Raw genomic sequence first — 21,183 nt, forward strand, 5'->3', positions numbered from 1 at the left:
TTAGAGGAGTCATTTTCCATTGTCTTACTTTCCTTATAAACAATTAAAAGAAAGGCTTTTTTAAAAAAAAAAAAAGAGAGAGAAATATTCATATGGACTTGAAAATGAAAGCAAAATGTTAACTGAAAACTGTTGATTTTTCATCTCCAGCCCATCTATTCCATTATTCTTCAGTCTAACATGCTAGAAACTTTACATCTTTGAGAAGGAAAAAAAATAAGCCAGAGTCAAGGTTCTTTTAACCCCCTTGCCCTCCTTACAATACTTAGCCTCAATTTTAACTATGGCCAATTCCTTCTTTATTCCTGTTTTCTAATCCTTCATGGAAGATCATGAAGTTGGTCAGCAGAACTATTTGATAGCTTATAACGTCCCCTTAAAATATGCAGGAGGGGCATCAAGGAAGTATTAACCCCCATCCTTGAGAATTTTTAGACAGCTCTGCTATAAATATTATAGACACAACTGCCTTTCAGATGTGTTGAGGGTGTTTATTTTTGCATTTGAGTTGACAACACAGCATGTATGCCTGCTCCAAATATCAAAAATATTCTTCCAGTAACAGCACTGAAAAGTTAAGGGTGAGGAACGGTGGTTACTTTCACTCACTTTCAACACCACCCTCTGGTAGTCACAGGCATTGCTTTGAATAAACTGGCTCTACAAATCATATGCACCGTGTGCATTTTGTAGAGTGGCTAACTGCTATAAAGAGTCTTATAGAAAACAATGTGCATGTGCAATTTGACCTTACCCAAGTGTAAGCATATATGAATGTATGTTGTGAGGTGATCAAAGCTTACTAGTGCAGAGACGAGGGGGGCAAAAACTGATGGCTGTGCCATAAACATACAGTTCCAACTTTAGGGTATCCTGAAACCACCCACTCATAAAGGAAACATTTAGAAACTGCTAGTAAAGGGACAGATTTAATCTCAGTTTCTCATTTTATTCAATCACGTACTTCATCATCTGCACATCTTTGAATGCCTTTCACTGAATCAAAAGTAGCCAATTCTCTTTATGGGTGTGTCTGAATGTTCATTTTTCTTGGGTGTGAGCAAGTCATTTTATGTGGCTTCTGCCTGCACTTCAAAAGTTGCTGCCTTATTGCTTCTCAATGGTTGTTATGCAAGAGATGATTCAAAAATCGCACAAACACAAGAGATGATTCAAAAATCGCACAAACACATCACACGTCTAAAAACAGAATGGAAAAGATCACTGCAGAAATTCTATTTTAGAGAACTAAGCAAAACAATTTCTGAGTTTAATAATGGAGCTTCTGGGAAAATCCACTCCCTCTCAACATGTGTGATTCTTTTTTTCAGCACAGTGAACTAAAACCAAACTAGACAGGACAGTGACAGAACTGAGTTGCTACCAAACCCCTATACCTGTGGTGGCGAACCTTTGGCACTCCAGATGTTATGGACTACAATTCCCATCAGCCCCTGCCAGCATGGCCAATTGTAGGGGCTGATGGGAATTGTAGTCCATAACATCTGGAGTGCCAAAGGTTCGCCACCACTGCCCTATACTTTAAACTTAAAGGTTACTAATGGATATAGCAACCTTCCACCCACCCCAGGTACCTTAAATCACCCCTACCCTGGCTTTACAGCAATTTGGCATGACATTAACTGGATCGTGTAGCTGTTTCATCTGATTCAGCTCCCACATCTAAAAATTGCATAGTTCTGCAAGCAGTTGTGAGAAAATTATGACATCGTACAACTGTTCACTACTATTTTCCAAACAAGCAGCATAACTGACTAGATATATAGAAGCCATGGTTTTCTTCCAAAGGATAAGGACAGCAAGTATATAGCTTAAACTGTTAACATGACAGTCTCCTACTGTGGCCCAATTTGGGCGTGACCATCAGGAGTGGGAGAAAAACACAGCAACGTGAAGTTGCACACAGAGAATATCTCATTTAAAGTGGATCACCTTGCATAAGTGAACAGCATTAGTGCAATCAGGCTCCAATGTTCTGGAAAGTATTGTTTAGACATTCTAATACTGTATATGTAGTGACTAAAGACCAAATTGAAATGAAATAATGATGTGGAATAAGGAGTTGGTCACATTTTTCCTTCTAACAAATTCAAAATGGGTCTTGCTTCCAGTCCTGTAACTCAAAGTATGTTAGCCTTCAAAACCCTCCACCATGGCTATCCCTGACCATGTGATTACATATAATGCTTTCTTTTCCAGTATTTTACATTGCTTTCTAGTTAAGAAGAAATTCTAGCAACCCACTCAAAGGGCTGAAAACACAGGGCATCATTATTTGCATCAGCCGACTATTACTTAAAGAAACTGTACCAAGAACAAGAGCAAGACAGTTAGAAATAAAGAAAAAAGATTGGCACATAAATCTGGCAGTTTGGAAAACATTCAAGTTGAAAAGTTCTCCAGATGTAAGTCTGTAAATAGTGATTCATAAAATGAATTTCCCCTATTAATAGTTGGCAAAGACAGCATCCAGGATATGTTATTGTATTATGACCTATTCTTTCCCCCTACACTGTGTAGCTAAATTCTTGTTTGACACCACAGATCTTTTTATCAGTTGTGATAAATCCAGCAAGCAAGCTGTGGTCAGCAGAACTATTTGATAGCTTATAACGTTCATAAAATTACAACCAAGCAATTGTGAACTTTGCTCATAGGAAGAAACGGGAGCCCCTCTTGTTTATTTTTGCTTACTGTGCTCAACACCAACCACATTTTGTGGCTTACTTCACGAAAGAGACACATATCTTTAAAAAGGCACACAATTAAAACATGTCTATATTTTATAAGGATAATAACCATTTCATAAAAGACGCCCAATGCAACGTTTTAAACATATTGCAATAACCAAAACAAAAAACCCTAGAACAATTTTTAAATTATAAAAAGAAGAAGAAATGTAAGTGTTTTACATTGCAAGACACTCAAGGACAAAGCTTAACGGTCTTCCCAGTCTCTAATTTTGTATACCTTCCATCACAGAATGCAAATTGTGGGCATTGTCATTTTCCTGGAAAATCTAACACCACGTTATAACAGTAATGACTCAATGGTTCTGAGGGATAAACTGTGGACCTTTTCTGGAATAAATTTGCAACGAAAGAGCTTCGTAATAATAATTATAATTACATAAACAGCAGCTGACAATAATAGGAATATTGTTATGGGAACAAATAGCCATGCTTTACATCTTCAGTTATATAAAATGGGGGGAAGAGCTTGAAGATTTAAAAAGCAAGTGAAATCCCAGGCACTTTCTTAGCTGCCAGGCACTTTCTTATTTTCCCATTGCTAGTATTTGATCATGGAAAGCACCATGGTAACATGTAACTGCAACGATGCCTGCTATCTATTGGGGTACTTTCTTGTGAATAAATAAATATAAAGTTCACTGGATTACGGTAACTACTTTGATATATATACCGTGTTTCCCCGAATAAAAGACAGTGTCTTATATTAATTTTTGGTCCCAAAGATGTGCTATGACTTATTTTCAGGGGATGTCTTATTTTGCTGTGTTCTGTTCGTCGGGCATGCTTCCGAACAAAAACTTTGCTAGGTCTTACTTTCGAGGGATGCCTGATATTTCGCACTTCAGCAAAACCTCTACTATGTCTTATTTTTAGGGGATGTCTTATATTCGGGGAAACAGGGTATGTGTCTCACTAAGACACGGTATCCACTGCCCAGTCAAATGGCAGCATGCATCAAGACTAACCATCATACATTTTATTCTAGACATGATTTCCCTGTTTAGCTTATTTCCAAAGGTTAAATTCTACAACAAATGTTTGTGTGTGGGGGAGGATCACGAGATGTGCTGCTAACGAAGAAAATATGTAAACTATGTAAAGAAATATGTCTCCGTCAATGAGTTCATCAAATGATGGAACTACTTAAACCCTCTCACAGGAAACCTTTCCAAATTCTACTCCAAGTCATAATTGAGGCTCCGTCTGAAACTTAAGCTGAAACATTTATGCTCAGTATTCTGTGCATAAAAACAGAGATTGCAATGCCAAATGTGTCTCTTAAATCAAGTTAGGCCCCTGTAAAGTTAATGAGATTGGCTTAAATCTAATTTAATTAGGGGTGGGGAGAGAATGGATCCTTTTACTTGTTCTTCTAAGGTTTTTACTCCAGGCTTTGCTTCAATTTCCCCTAAATTAGAGACTATCTTTCTTTATGAACACCAAGATTCTCAAATAAATTTCAAAACTCCATGCTTTAAAAAGAAACCTATGTTTTAACTGTATAGAAATGGGCAAAAGGTGATATTGATTAAGGCACACAATTCTGCAGCTTTTTGGCAAAACATTTCCTAGTTCTGATACCTCTATTCAATGTAGGGTGTTTTTTTCTTTACCATCACTGTGGTTCCAGCTAAATGTCCATTTTAGTACTTTCTCTAATGAACAGAAGTTGATGACAAATATACTATTTTAAGCAATGCTACGATGACGCAAGTAATTAAATTTAACAGGCTGAGTGAAATTACAACGGGTACTAATGCTAATCAAATTCAAGTTTTACTCCTCTGTCCAGTCATGACAGAATGACGAAGCAGTCATGGCCAACCTCTAGACCAGAGGTTCTCAACTTGTGGGTCGCGACCCCTTTGGGGGTCGAATGACCCTTTCACAGGGGTCACCTAAGACCATCGGAAAACACATATTTCCGATGGTCTTAGGAACCGAGACACAAATAATTTTTTGGCTGGGGGTCATCACAACATGAGGAACTGTATTAAAGGGTCACAGCATTAGGAAGGTTGAGAACCACTGCTCTAGACCTTCTCGAAGAGGCATTGATGAGTCAGAATACTCTGCCCGGGAGACCTCATAATCCCTAAAACTACTGGATAGAAATTCTGAAGAGGCACTTGTGAACGATGATGATTGTTGAGTGCAATGGCACTTAAAACAAGGGGTAACATCTCAAGCCTTCTATATGAGCAGCATGAACCAATCATTCCATAAAGGCTGCTGCTAGAAAAGACAAATAGCAAAATTTGTTCCAGCTCACCAGAGTATCACACTTCAAATTTCTTGCAAACATGCCTGAGGGACAATGCTCTTGCAGTCTGCTCTTTGAAGGAAAACGAAGTTGAGATTTCAAGTAATGTCTGCTAATGCTCACAATGTTTTCACAATATCCGATTCTGACTGGATATTACTAACTTCCTGTTTGCAACAAACCTGCCCTTTTCTCATTGCTATAAATGCGAAAAAAATCACTGCCATTTTGTGACACTTCTCTAACAAATGAAGACAAATCTTCAGACCAAGCAACTTCTACATTCTGCTGCAGAGTAGTAAGCATATAACTAAAATATTGAACGGTGGTTAAATGATCAGCACTGCATTATTATAGACTACCATAATGCAGCAGCAAGCAGCAATGTAAATTTATCATTTATCCTCTCTTTCAAAGGAGGGCTTTACTTCTTTGGGGCAGTTTGCTCAGCTGTGTTCATATATTTCACAGGTCTAGTGGTAGGACGTATGGGGGGAAATGACAGACATAGTAGATTTCAGGTTCAGAACACGATTGGCAAAGTACTCTTTCCAATTGAGCAGCTAGTTTGGGGAGGAAGGTGTTGCAAAGCTTAGGATCATCCTGTGATGATTGTTGTAATAAGGTAGGTGTTCAAATGATCTGATTTGAACCTTCCTCGGGTCACAGTTCAGCAGTTTACTCAAAGAAGTCCTAATTCTATGGAGATTGGACCATTTGCCAAGGTTAGACTTAGTGTCTCCTATTGCTACTGAAACACCAGAGACATAGAGGAGTTCATGCAGTCTGAAGATGAATAAGCAGGAGCTTGATAAGATGCAGTCTGGAGAGCAGAATTATTGTAGTATGTGGTCTTAGCTTCTTCTGAGGTAAAGGAGGATAAAAGAGCCTCAATTTTGGTGTTTAGGGAGGCAAAGTTGGTCAGCAGAAGCTCAAAGGTTTTGGACGTTAGAAAGGCCTGTTTTGCTAAGAGCTCAATTAAGCCATTAGTACTGGGAGGGACAGGGTCATTTCCACTGTACGCAGCAAGGTTGCTGGGCTCGGTAACCCCCTTCACAGTTGGGCATATGCTGAGAGGAGGAAGGAGGCTCATTTCCAATCCCAGAGTGGGGAGCCAAGGAACAGTCCAGAACAGAAAATCTGTTGGTAAGTTGAAGCCCATCTGCGGAGGGGACTGAGTGTTGACTGCTGGTGTAGAAGGTTTGCTTGCATGATTTTTGACTTGAAGTTGAGTTGGAATTTGAACGGTTATGCTTTCTGGCCTTCATAACACAGGGGTTGCAACAGAGGTTAGGTTCAGAACACAAACATTTCTGCAAGCAAATCCTTTTAAATTGCTAGACCTTTTTACAGCCCTCACCATTCAAGAAATCTCATCAGTAGTGCTGCTCGCAGACATCTTTAAATCCTTTTGGCTGAATTTCCAGGATGAGGTTGAGCACATGTGGTATGCAACTCATAGGAACAGCACTGGGAAACAAACCACTGAATAACAGATTTAACAGCTGTTTTCTTTAAAATCACAATATCATTCAGTACCAGAAACAACTTCGGTAGTGCTTAAATAAATCAGGGCTCAAGTAGAATAACCTTATCTTTGCTTCTCAGGAAAAACATCTCTTCATTTGAGCAAATTATAATGGAAAACAATACATTGCCTGGGTTCTGTGTTCCCTACATGGCAGCTGCCATTCCTTCCATTTTGATCAAAACAGAGATTTAGAAAGGCAAGTATGCCTAATAAAGGTTATTGTATTGTACTGTACCGTATAGACTTGGAAAGGTTCCCTTTTCCCATGCCTAACGGGTATGAAAAATCACTGGAAATTAAGAGAACTATTAACTTAGACAATATCTTGAGAAGCTTGAGGCAAATTTTCGAGCAAATTTAATAAATTGAAAATTGTCTGAAATCAGTAGCCTTTCTTCCTGTTCGAGACTTAAGTCCTCTGGCATACTTTTTTGTTTCGAATGCATTCGGCAACATCAACATTAATATGAAAAAAGGGGGATAGTGCAATGATAGGTGTTTAATGCAGTCTATATATAATCAGGCAAAGAAAAAACCCTGGAAGGAGCTAAAGCTCATACAGTTCAACTGTGTTTTGAGCCAGGACGAATTACATTTAATAGATCACTGAATCTAGATTTGACTCTTCTCTTCTTCAGGAAGCCCTCCACAAAAGTCTGAGGATTGTCCAAAATTCAGTGAAATTAGAGGGACTGGAAGGGAAACTGTGCTTTGTGCAAACTCACACAGGCCTCTTTGCAGCTCTATTTTAAAAAAATATCCAATGGAAGACAGTCTGCAGTCTCCCATCGATAACTCAATTCACAGAATCTCCTGAATGGCGGTTAGCATCTTCCCCACCCCCTAAAATTAAACCGTAAACTTTCTACTGTGGAAGAACGTGAGTACATCAAAGTGTCACTTTCTTCCTCACTACTTTCCCTTCCAGACTGCACTCTGAATGCACGCTGCGTAGTACATTAGTAATATAAAATGGGAGACAAATCTTACTGGCAAGTATTCAACAACAACAATCAAAAATAGTATTTGCAAGAGAGTAAAGAATTGCTTTCCTTATTCCTGAAATATTACTATGGAAGAATCCAACCTGGTGAACAAATAAATAAGGAATATAAACCTCCCACTGTCTCATTTTGCCAAATCCTCATCTCCTGAGTCATTAAAGACCTTTGTATAATATTTTGGGTGCTTACGAATGAGTCAGAAAAAGTGAAAGCATAGACCACTATTATAATATGAAACCATAGTGGGATCTGAAATAAATTAGAAACTGCTGATGAATTTAAGCCAGGTCTGTTCCTTTTAATGAACTATAAGCTTAAAAGCTGGTTGCTGATGGCACTTAAAAGGCCATTGGGTGAATTTAATTTGGAAATACACCATAGGAGTTTTGTGCAGCTTAACATTTCACTATTACATCTTCCTCGAAGCAGCTTGAGCAGCAAAAAGGGTGTTCCAATATGTTCTCAGATCCAGGTACCGGTCAGGAACCCTGGCCAGCTTATCCTCGGAGATAGAACTATATCAGATAGCTTCAGACCATTCTCCATACATGCTGGCACGTTTAAAAAAACCTTTCCTTATGTTCAGCCTAGATTTCAATCATTACAACTACACAGAGGATTTTAATGATATTAATAAAAATACTGTCTACAAATATCAAGTAGGAGTGAGTAACAGGGAATAGTACTTACTAATCCATGGTACAAAAGAAAGAATACAAATATTTTAATTAAAATTACTAAAATAATCAATGTCTTACATTCTTTCCAAAACATTTCCTGCATTGGACTAGATTAGAATCACTACTAGTTGCCCATGAAGCCTATTCTTCTCACACAACGACTCTGTAAACCAAGATTCAGTTTATGGTTGTTACGTGCTACAATATATTAATCTAAAGAATGAACTAACTGGAATTTAGCATATGTTTGCAAAGAAACTCCAGTAATTTTATACAAGGAAAATCTGGTTTTGTAGCAAATGCTTCAAACCTAAAACAGGAGTTTTCTGATACACGTAAGACAACACAGAGGCCTACAGTCAATGGTTTGGGCACACTTGACAGTGCAATCCAAAAGAGGTATAACTCATAGTCTGACTCAGGTAAATTAATCTGGCTCACCCCCAGAAAAGTGAATTTGGGATTGCACTGTGATGTTCTTGTACTGTTGAAACTGACCAGTGCCTAGAGGAGAGTCAACTGGAATTCACATGTGATTTTTTTCATTTCTTTAAAACATTTCTATGCTGCTTTAGAACCCAACCATGTGCAACGTGAGGAAATCCTGAGCATTCTAAAAGGGACGAGCAGGGACAAATAATACAGAATAGCATTGTGACTTAACAAACCAAAATTATAGTGGTTAAAAATGTCAGATAAATGTTAATAAATTACTATGTCACGAAATAGGCTAATGGCTAGAGGCTATGGGTAACTACTGGCCCAGGCTCATGGGGTTGGCTACCAAAGCTTAGTGTTGGAATTCAAGAGGCAACTTAAACCTTTGTGACAGTTTCTAACCACACCCTACCGGTAGCTGAAGAGTTTAAGCCAACATAGCTTTGGTGCAACAACAGTATACTATTCAAGTAGGAGGGGAGGGAACAGGGTTCTTTCTGCAATGGTGCCCTGGCCAAAGGTGCAGCAATACAAACTGAATGCGATCGGTGCAAACTCTTGTGCCATTTTGATCCTATCCGGTGCCCACCTAGCCACCCATATCTAAAAATAATGAAAAACAGGATTTTCTTTGCTGTTTGATTACAGCTTATTTTTAGAAACAGCCAAGTTTAAGTTCTTGCTTTTAAAAATAGATCAGGATAGAATGGTGGAGAAACATCTTGAAAAGTAAGATATTCAAGAATAGTATTTTATCACAATGTATAATTTTAGCTGCAAAATCATCTACACATCTTAACTGGAATGATACCAATGAGGATACCATTTCATCAAGAATAAAAATGTTTTAATTAGGTTTTTTTTTTAAGAAAGAAAAACCCAAAATATGACAACCCCTCCAAAAGCCCCCCAGCTTACCAGAAATCAATTTTTTTCTTTCTCACACAGGACTGCAATTCTAACTGACATCAGCAGCAACCACGCCAATTTATCAAAGAACAGGATATGATTGGATAGGCCTGTTTATTCTCTCTTAAAAATGCCATCCCTTGCCAGTAAGGAAACTTTTACAGAAGATCTTTAATGATCATATTTTTGAGCTTCAAGCAGATAAATTGAAGTCCTTTCTAAGTTTTGCATCAGATTCAGCAGGTTGACCTGAAAAGCAGAATGTGTCAATGGCCCCAACATCTATTCTTATTAGGGAATAAGAGAAACACACTATTTTTCTTCATTTTGTTACAAAAAGGACTATTGTACTGGTGCACAGTTCATAATGAGGTGTTTGAGAGGAAAGTTGTTGGTCACAGTGCACAAAAGTTCCCAGAATACCAAGGGAAGCTCTGAAAAATAGTGTGTTTCCCAATAATTACCAATTTAAAATATATTCCACTGAAATATAGCTATGTATTTTCTACAAAGAATTTTGGCTGTGCATAATGCATGGTGCTGAATTTCAGACTTCAGAGTAGGCTGTTCTTTAGGGTAAAGGAACTAACACTATATTATAGGTGATGATGGAAAACCAACCAAAGCACAGACGGAAAAGACAAAGTAAATGTCAACTGATCTGATAGCCCTTTTTTCAGTTATTTTGAACGTGTTCAAGATTAGATCGGGCTTTCTTTGACTAATATTCCCTGTGAACATATAAATATGCTTCGCTTCTTAATGCTGAGCTCGATAAAACCAAAGCAGTGCGTAATATATCTCACAATATACTTCTCCAAAGGTTTTGAAAGCATACATGACTGCTGCTGCAATCCAGAGATATGTGGAATGAATATCCTTGCAACTCCTTGCCCTTGATAGAGCATTCTCTCCCTGCTACATTTTAAATTCCCGTGAGTCCAACACTTTACTTGAAAGGGAAGGGAGGATATCTATGAGTGAGCAGAAAGCTGGAAAATATCAAACGCATAAGCCTATCAGACCCACATTACTTGTGATCCAGTGGGTCCAATCTAGCCCACCATCCATGTTTGATACATTTTTGCTGCCTGCCTGGGATGGCACTAACAGGAAGTAATAGAAATATGGCAGCACCTTGAGAGTAACAATATTTATTCCAGCGCGAGCTTTCATAAATCAAAGCTCACTTTTTCAGGTGCAAACCCCACAGAAAATAGTATGTGTCAAGCACAAGGTTGATTTTGGCTTAATGTCACAAACTGTGAATATTTCCTTTACACACACATAAAGGACAACATTATGGATCAAAATACTGTGGAATTACTACGCGCAAGCAACACAAGTCACATTAGAAGTGCACTTTGCAGCTGGATTTTACTGTGCAAAGTGGCAAAATCCACTACTTTGCAAACAATTTTGAAAGTGGATTGAAACTGGATTATTCTACATGTGCAGAAGAGGCCACAGTGAAGAAGAGGAAGAAGAGTTTGGATTTATACTTCTCCCTGTCTCTCCTGTAAGGAGACTAAAGGAGTTTAAAAACTCCTTTCCCTTCCTCTCCCCACAACAGACACCTGTGAGGAAGGTGGGCTGAGTGAGTTCTGTAAAAACTGTGACTAGTTCAGAGTCACTCAGCTGGAACATAGGAGTGTGGAAACAAATCTGGTTTACCAGATAAGAGTCCACCACTCATGCAAAGGAGTGTGGAAATCAAGCCCGATTCTCCAAAGAAGAAGGAGGAGGAGGAGGAGGAGGAGAAGTTTGGATTTATATCCTCCCTTTCTCTCCTGTAGGAGACTCAAAGGGGCTTACAATCTCCTTGCCCTTCCCCACTCACAACAAACACCCTGTGAGGTGGGTGGGGCTGAGAGAGCTCTGGAAAGCTGTGACTAGCCCAAGGTCACCCAGCCGGCGTGTGTGGGAGCGCACAGGCTAATCTGAATTCCCCAGATAAGCCTCCACAGCTCAAGCGGCAGAGCGGGGAATCAAACTACAATCAATCAGAGCGGGGAACCACTACACCAAGCTGGTTTATACTTATATGGAACTAGGGTGGACAATTACCCAAGGAAGAATATGGAGAGGTAGGCTCTTTCGCTGTTTGCCTTTTTATGATATAAGCACTTAGTGGCCCTACTTCAACAAGGGTTGATCAATGGTATGTTCTCAATTTAACTTTTCAATAGACTGTTAAAAATTATTTTAGATCTCATTGCCTATGCTCAGCCTTCAGAGAGAAGAGATATTAAAAAGAAATTAAGATGACGAAATCAGGTTATTTCAAGTGAAATTTCGTTCAGTCAAAAGAGTTAAAAAGGCATTAGGATTACTTATGTTGTAACCTTTAAATAACAACATATTACGTATTCTTGGTTACTCCAAACAAAGTCATTTTAGAAAACCTAGCAGATCTATGAACTTTTACTTTTTTATATATAAACATATACTTTTTCTGTGGCTTTAAGGAACCAGCTTGTGCACCAGGTGCAGTGGGATTACATTTGGCTACAACCGCTCTAAGAAAACAAACTGTGCAGAAAATAAAGCACAGAGACAAACACGGTCATAAGTGAAAATACTCCTTGCCCATTATTTTCACCAAAAGCTGACATCAACATTATTAATCATCGGTGACTACTTATACTTTTGCTGCGCATATTAAAATTTAATGCTTTTAACGCAAAGAGCCAGCCGCAGGATTCCATACAATCGCTAATGTGTCAATCCCAACTGTACTTAGAGAAAGAGGAGGAGGAGTTGGAATTGTAGGACTGCCAGATAAATTTCACAGTCCAAATAAGCAATAAGTCCCACGTCTCTGATGGGATTTTTAAAAAATTCATTATGCACGATTTTTTCCTCTTTAAATTATTCATTCCTTAAAATGCTGTTCCCATTTTAATGCTCTCATTCCTTCATTGTCTTGTGTTTGCTGGCAGGCATACCAATGGAGTGTTTATTCATCAAGCAAATAGATGTCCTTTCACTATGTAGCATCCTTATTCATCTTGCTACCCCTATCAACTTTTTACTCAAGGGAGGATCAGTCTGTATGTGATACAGAAAGCTAAAGGAAATTAAACATCAAACCATTCTACATGTGATCGCTGTGATATACAGACTTTGAGAAATCAGATCTTTGCACTGGTGAAGACTCAGACAAGGAAGCTGCACTTGGATATGTCTTTGCTCTAATCTGATACAATATTAAAGACATCATCTGATTTTCTTGTACCATAATACCTGATGGTAGCAATAAATGTATAGAATAACACACAGAGGTTGCCTAGCCTCCAGGCAGGGTTTCCAGCTCCTGGTTGGAAAATATCTAGAGGTTTTGGGAGTGGAGCCTGAGGAGAGTGGGGTTTGGGGAGGGGAGGGACTTCAATGAAATACGAACCCATAGAGTCCACCTTCCAAAGTGGCCCTTTTCTCCAAGTGAACTGACCTCTGTTGCCCGGAGGTCAGATGTAAAAACGGAAGATCTCCAACCTCCACCTAGAAACTGGCAAGTCTACCTCCAGGCATAAACAAGACAGAACTGACCATCGCCAGCTTCAAAAATACCCCTTGGTTTTGCAGCGCTTGTTTCCCATACCGGCACATGGGGGAGGGAGCCCCTCAGAGAGCACAACAGATGACCTTTTGGTCTATACCACTGATTACTATAACCTATAGCTCTCCTTGAACTCTTGGAGAACCCCCTTTTCCAAAGCATGACTGATTTTTCTTTCATTACTAGATCTGATTTTTCTTTCACTACATTTTAAAAAAAGTGATCTACCATCAGACTTATAAACAAGTAGATCTTGGGAAAGGGTCCGTCATGCATATGGCTCTTCAACTGTTAAGCTTCAAACATCTGATTTGCAATTTTGAAATATCCATTTTTAGCTAGGAGATGCTCATTATGACGCGGGGGAATGAAGGCATTTGGAAGAATCTACTGCAGAATCTCTGCTTATCTGAAAACAATTGCTCAGGTGACAGATCACTGTAACAACCAGAATAATCTCTACCAATGAGGCATTCTAGCAAATTAGTACCAAAATCCCCCAAACTCTCATAATGTGATGTTTTACTTGGGAAATCATTATGCTACTCTTGCTAGTTCTTTCCTCTGCTGCCAGAAACACTTGCCCATAGGAATATGACAACAGTGACAATTTTCCAAAGGTGTTGCATGTCAAAGAAAGCTCCACTGCCATTCCTGTATCCCCAGGTATATTCTAGTTGAGCCAAGGGCAATTTTGTACCAGGCCTCTCCCTTCCATCTCCAAACAGCTCTTCGTCACTTTCCCTCTACCTCATTAGTCTTCTATAAAACAGCCCTATCAGTTCTTTGGTGGTAAGAACCATATGTTCCAACATAATGAAGTGCTTGGTGCTCACTGCACATTGTGGGCACTAAAAATCACCATGACTTCTAAGCTTGCGATACTGGTACCTACAGAATGAGAAGTGGAATAAGGCTGGCAATTACTTTAACAAGAAATAAGACTCCCCCCAAGAGTTTTGCAAAATATACTCGGTTCTAACGTTCCTGCCCCAACATTTTCCAGTTTTCTATATTTGGGGAAACCAGAATACTTCATCATGTGTTGAAAGATATATGCCAAGTTCAATACAAGGAACCAGAACATTAAATTTCAAATCTTTGGTGCTGCGGGAGTGCGACTTGTACAGGAATTGCATCACCATTCTATGTCTGAGTTTTAATACCTACACATTAAAAGAAAAACATTTTATAAACCCTCAAAGCAAACACTTAAGGCTGAATCATCATGTTCTTGCATCTACTCCATTAAGGTTCGAGTGGAAGACATTTCTGTTGCCTTATGCCCTCACAAAATGTAAGTTCTTAACACACAGAAATATACACTTTAGAAACTTTAGTAAGAAGAAAAGCTGCCTTGTTCCGTAAGGAAAGACAGGATATAAATGTTTCAATAAAGGAATTTTTTAAAAAACTCTGAAATGGAACAAATTAATTTCTTAAAAATGAAGTCTCCAGTCTTATACGTTAGCACTAAAGTTAAATAATCTTATTTTTTTCAATATTAATTTTTATTAAAATTTTGAAGACATAGAGAACATATTATATACAGAACACATTATATACATATACATACATCTAACAAAAGTTAAAGAATCTTAGTTGTACCAATAATGAGTGTTACTTCACAGCCCAGCAAGTCATGCAACCAGACTGGTACACAAAAGGCAGGTAAATAAAGCTAGTAAGCTTTTGGAAAGTGTCCACATAAAAATCCAGCAGGTATCACTGCAATATACTTTTTAAAACGTTGCACTCCGATGGAAAGGCTGTTATACCTCTATCTGGAAGTACGGTGTTCCTATTCTACCTCTTCCATCTCTATAGTTTATCGTTAACGTCTATTCTGTAAAATGAAAGCAATGGCATGCCTGAAAAATGTGCTGTATGACAAAACAAGAAAGACTAAAGATACTGTAAATTTTCAGTGTTATAAAAACAGGAATAATTCATTAAATTACTCTAATTCTTTTCACATGACTCTTTGTTTTCATACTTTAAGGGATACCTGAAATGGGTCAGAAACTTAGAATATGTGATTCAAGTACCCTGCTAAGCTAGTATGGGTCTGGTTAAGTGCCTAGATTCACTATAGGAATCAATCTATAAAATGTGCAGATTTATGTGTGTGTGTTTTTAATAATACATGTTCATTGTCACTACAATTGTTTTTATAAGCATACCGCATTATTCTATAGAGCTTCAAATACTCCTTGTTTGCCTTCTGTTTATTTCTCTGGACATCTGATTATTTTTCCCTTTTTCTATTCACCTATATATTCAGTAATCATTGTCTACAATATCACTATGTACAACTGAGTGACGCAAACTACTACATGAAATCACAGAATAAAAAAATGGGTTGTCTACTGGAATATTAAGTTATTTAAGAATCAAAACAGGTCAACCATGATACTCATAATCAGAGGCATGGGGGGAGGGAGATGGCGCCTGGGACAAAACCTGCTCCAGGCACCCCTCGGCCCCAGCCGAAAGAGCAGCCTGGTGGGGCAGAGGTGAGGGGCACCTGGCAGGGTGGGGCCGAAGGGAGGGGTGTGTGGGGAGATTCTCCGCCCAAAACCAGCTGGCATGCACCCCCACATGTCCCCATGCGCGTTCCGCCTCTGCTCATAATCACAAAAAAGGATAGACTTCGTAGAAAGGCTTGGAGTTCCTCTGACAAAACAGCTTTTGTTCACAGAGAAGGCGAGGGAGATTTCCATAGATTCCCCTTCTGCTACAGACTTCTAATTTGCTCCCCATGCTGACCTCCCATGAGTTCAGCGTGCTGTAGGAGTACAGTTTCAAGGGGTTCAGAAAGCTGCAGTGGGAGGCAGGGAATGTCATGAGCCAGCCCCTGGGTTCTTACCAGGACACAGAGGACTCTGAGGCAGAATCTGAGGACACTATGCAGCCAGAGGTTGCTGTTCCTGAGGAAGACCTGGAAGCAGAACCAACTCCCAGGCCTACCCTGCCTGATGACGTGCACTTGGAGGAGCCTGATGATCTTCCTAGGAAACGCAGTGATGAGTCAGCTGTGCAGAGGAGGCAGAAGCAGAGGCAGCTGCTGCAGAGGCAAAGGAGGAGTGCTCGTCTGGCAGCAAGATATGGGAAGATAGAAGTGTCTGCATCTGATGAGGATTAACTGCTTGCAGAATCCCCATCTCTTGAACAAGGCTCTCTACATAACCCTTGCTGTGAACTTGCTTTTGCCTGGGTGCAAGAAGTGTGTTTCCTGCTGCTTCTGTGTGCCTGGTCTACTGCTGATCTCCAACCTGTTTGCCTGATCTCCTGTGCCGTGACTTGTTGGACTGACCCGTGACTATGCCTTTGCCTGCTGCCTGCCTTGACCCATTGGACTGTCTTCTGACCACGCTCTTGTCTGCCACCTGTTCCGTCCTGCAGTACTGGACCTGATCACACCGTGCCTGCCTGCCACATAGGGAAGCTGCTTCCTCTAAGACAATTTCTCTCGTGCTGCTTAGAATTCAAGCTCGTATTTGGAGACCAGAAGTTTATCACGTCATTGATTATACTGAAATAAATCCATGATTTCATCTTTGAAGTAAAAGGTCACAGATTTTGAGAAAGGAGTTATTAGCCAATTTTCAACAAGAGAAAAGAATAGATTGAAAGAGAAAAGAACAGCCTTCTGAAACAGCAAAACGATGTTCCAGCCAAGTTAAATGATAAAAACTGGGAACTATACATTTATACAATTTCATTATGAAAAGAAGGCTGGATCTGGAGGCTGTGGTAGAGTAGATTTCAAAAAAAGCCCCAACCAAAATATACGACTAAAACACCCTCCAGAATTCATTTGCTGTATTTAGTCTTTAAAAAAAATATATGGCCCACCCATTAAGAGTCACCAGGGTGGTCTAAAACCACGTTTTAGTGGAACCACTATGGCCTTGACCCATACGAAAGATTGGCGGAATTCCTCAAACCCCTTTCCTTCTTCCTTAAGCCAGCTGTTTAAGATGTTGCCAAAGGCAACACAGTATAAAACACACTCTGATATGACTAGTAGATCTGAATCATCCTATTTGTGGGATAGCTTCTAAACATCTTTCGCCCCTCTTTCTTTTTGTAGCTTTGTGAATTGTGGTTTCAGAGGTGCTATTTGAAGGCAAGCTTCATTGTCGCTTTAAGAAAACACCGGGATGAAGGAAAGATTGTAATTTAAGACTTTTCCCCCCACACGTATTCATGGATGTAATAAGAAGGCACGATGTGGCTATTAACGTTTCTCCTTAGCTAAAGAACCTCTAAAATTAAAATTAAAATCCACGTTAGCCCTTCCCATTTAAGTGTAGATCACATTCAAGTTTTAAATAACGCAGAGTTGGATTCAAACAGCTACTTAGTTACAAGGCACTGATTTATATTATTCTTTAAAAGCTGCTCCCCTCTTTACATACACACAATATCAGAAACAGTTTTTGAGAATCCTCCATTTTCAATAGCAAACTACCACACTGTAATTTGTGGAGGAGTCAACTAACAAATCCAACGTCTGGTTCCTTTACGGAATCAGTTTTCAAGAGCTTTGGATCATAACCTGTCTTTTGATTACTGTTAAACCTATTGTGCATTTTTACTGATCTCTACACAGTTAGTCAGTCGGTCATTTTGCTTTTTTAAGGGCTTACATGACCATTCCAGTTGTCAGAAAAACTGAATATTTAGCTGCCCCTTTGCAGGCACAGTAGCTGTACTTTAGAAAAATAAAGTACACATATGGGTGATAAAATATATACAGCATTAATCAGGTTCTACCACAGTGATGACTGACTCGTTATGTTAGAAAATAAGTAACTATACAGCAACTTAGTCAATGTCAGAGTTGGTTTATCTTTGCAAAAACAACAATTAAATACCTATTAAATTTTGTGTGTGCACGTGCATGTCTAGCGTTTCAGTATTTGAATGGAAATAGTATGTATATGTGCGAAGCCCCCACGCATCCACAACCCCCTCCAAATCACACCACAGCATGTTATTTTTCATTTGTTCAAATATCTGCACTTATTCTCTAGTGTAATTCTTCTCTGCTCTTCCATCTTTCCCCTATTTATAACCATGAGAATATAATTACTTAATACTATATGTTAGTCGCCACTGAGTTTTTATGAAGTTTTATTATTACTATTGTTGATAAATATTTGGTAGGTTTTAACTCTGTTTTCACTGTTATTTATGTTACTATTGTATTTCTGTGGATCGTTGGAAGCCGCCCTGAGCCCAAAAGAGAAGGGCAGACTGCAAGTGCAATGAATGAATGAATGAAATTAAAATGATAATTATCTTCTGCCTTATCCTATGCAAGAGAGGACATAAACTCCATTAAAAGCTCAACCAGCAGGGGTGGAGCAAGTGGGAACTGCATCCGGGGCACACATGCGCCCCGCGCCACTACCATGCCCTCGTCCGCCCCCGCCCTGCCCCGGAACACCCTGGAATGCCCTCACCATGCCCCTGCAGGGGCGCACCCCCAACCCCTTGGCGCTATGCCACTGACAACCAGGAATATTAAAACATAAAATCAAGACACAGTTTTATAAACCAAAAGCAACCCTGAAAAGATTAGAGTGTCTGGGGAAAGGGTTATAAAGCCTCTAACCTCAAATACAACATCCCCAGAGAACAAAAATGGGGTTTCCCCATCCAAACTTAAGTGACAAGGAAACATACTGGAAGAAATACTAAGCTGTAAAGTCCAGTCCATTAAAAGTTTTTAAAAAATCAGCTCCAGACACTTCTACTGGACCTTCAAATGTACTAGTGGCCCATGCAGCAGTCACAGAACCAGTTGTACATACTGTCTCATCCACACATTCATTAGGAACTGAACTGCTGAACCCTGCATATACAGGAAAATGGGCCTACTTTTTGAGCAGTAGGGTTTTTTTGGTCAATATTACAATGATATTAAAAGAAAGTGGGAAAATTCTTACTGCATAGAAGGGAATTTTGCTGATGTATCAAATGTAATTGATCTTTAAAATATGCAATTCCAAACTATGTGAGCCTAGATGGGGTACATCTATTTTATTGTAGCTCCCTAACACTACTTCAACATAACAAACATATCTTGGTTACTCAGAAAAGAAGTAGGTGTCTTACAGCCCAATCCAGAGCTGACGGGTGGGTGGGAATGGAGCTCAGAAGAAAAAAAAAACCACAGGTGTTTGCCCATAGGGAATTATGGAGATAATCCACAAAAAACATGGCGTATCTCTGAGGACCCTGCGCTGGGGCCTGAGGGCTGGAAGGGCAGTGGAAGCCAACTCAATAGGCAAGGACTCCCTTCTCTTCCAAGTCAGTTTTTAGATGTGGATAATCCTCCAGGCCACTAGAGTGGCTTATATTTTTATACCTAACCTGATATGCAGGGGGAATGAAGAGAAAAGTATAGACACCTTACCTTGATGCATTTCTATTACATTCGCCTGAGAAGGAATGAGTCCTCTCCTCCCAATCCCTGTTATACGTGTTCCAATGTTGTTTGATCATGGGCAGGTTTTTAAAAAATCTTGGCCAGTTGTTTTTATGTTGTCCTTTGATCACATACAATAAATTTCTACCTACCTACCCATTTTATAAGGATTCTTGAGAAGGATCATGGGAAAGAGGGGTCATGTGAATCAATTTCTTATGGCTGCGTTTCTCAGGCAGTCTCAGTTTTGAGGAATTTCTAGGAGCTCACTATAAAAGACTCTATAACCCCAGTTGCGTACATACACAGACACCCACTAAGAAGAAATGCATATCTCTGCGTGCCTTTCAAATAAACATAGTTAGCTTTAAGGCAGCAGAAAATTATCATCTGGGGCACATTAACTTCTGTATTAGTCTATTTATGTTTCTGAAAAATGGCAACCAGTGATCAAGTTTAGACAAATGTTAGCTCAAAATGGTTTTATTCTCTAATCCACTTTTTATTGGTTAGAAGAAAAACATAATGGATCATATTTAATGCTACAGCAAAGAAATACATACCATTTGAAAAATATTTGGCATCTAAATTCCACTAGCATATTTATTCAGTGGTTATACTGGAATTTCTGAGGGGGAGAGAAAAGTCATTTCTTCTGACTGTCACCATTTTAGCAGGAAACTCAAACTGCAAACCAAAACCAAAGCTGCATTCCTTGATTTCTTAACAAGGTATATATCAAATCTCTTACCTGGCAACATTGTAAGTTGTTGAGAGTCAGTGTCCGTATTTAGAGACATACAACCACCTTTGGCCAGTCTATCATACAGCAAAGTTATGTGTTTCTTCAGCCTGTTAGTATCCCTAGGGATAGTCAACTGATTGGCAAGAGTCAGGGCATGCTCTTTAGAGCTCTTGGACAAACATGTTTTCAGTAAGTGGGAGACCGAAGCATCCACACTTTCTTCCCAGCCCTGCACAAAAGGAGAAAAGGGATTTCTGCGTTAAAAATGAAATGCAAAACCAACCTGCTGTTTCACAGCAGAGAAAAGAAACTTCAGTAAATAATAAGAAACCCAGAGAATCATCAAATGGCTCCCAGCGCAAATAATATGGACCTTCTCCTCTGCCCAAATTGTTATGTATGAATTACACCTAATAAATACTTTGCCACTTGCAAATCAACTGTCCTTCTTGTTGGCATCTATGGATATGTTCAATGTAGCGTCAAAGCCTAATAATGTAGTGATGTTCTTTAAAAAAAAGGGAAAAAACTCCTTAAAATCCCAAATAAACATGCAAGCACTTTTAAAATGTCACAAAGCTTTTCCGCCACAATTTGCCTAGAATAAGTAATGCACCTTGATTTTATGTCCAACAAATACTGGTTCTCAGCAGTGGCTGCTGCCTTCCAGAATCACATAATGGTGCAATCTACCATACTTTCAGGCACCATTGGCTGCTTTCTCTTTTACAGCCATGGTCTTCTATCTTTTCAGATTGCAGAGACCCACCCCACTTCAAGCACATGACAGGAACAAATACAACATTAATGAGACAGTAATGAGACAGAGTCATGTGAC

The 21,183-nt window shown here is 39.3% G+C and overlaps 1 protein-coding gene across 3 annotated transcripts in view; it reads right to left on the reverse strand.

Moving 5' to 3' along the window:
• Window positions 1–21,183, reverse strand: part of BBS9 (Bardet-Biedl syndrome 9) — a 231,032-nt gene that overhangs the window by 100,779 nt on the left and 109,070 nt on the right. For all 3 annotated transcript variants that reach the window (XM_048510716.1, XM_048510714.1, XM_048510715.1), the window contains one exon: window positions 20,352–20,574. In XM_048510716.1, the coding sequence (XP_048366673.1) occupies window positions 20,352–20,574 (223 nt within the window). The remainder of the gene's footprint in view (window positions 1–20,351; window positions 20,575–21,183) is intronic.

Source organism: Sphaerodactylus townsendi, linkage group LG11 (assembly GCF_021028975.2).
Source record: "Sphaerodactylus townsendi isolate TG3544 linkage group LG11, MPM_Stown_v2.3, whole genome shotgun sequence".
Lineage (NCBI taxonomy): Eukaryota > Metazoa > Chordata > Lepidosauria > Squamata > Sphaerodactylidae > Sphaerodactylus > Sphaerodactylus townsendi.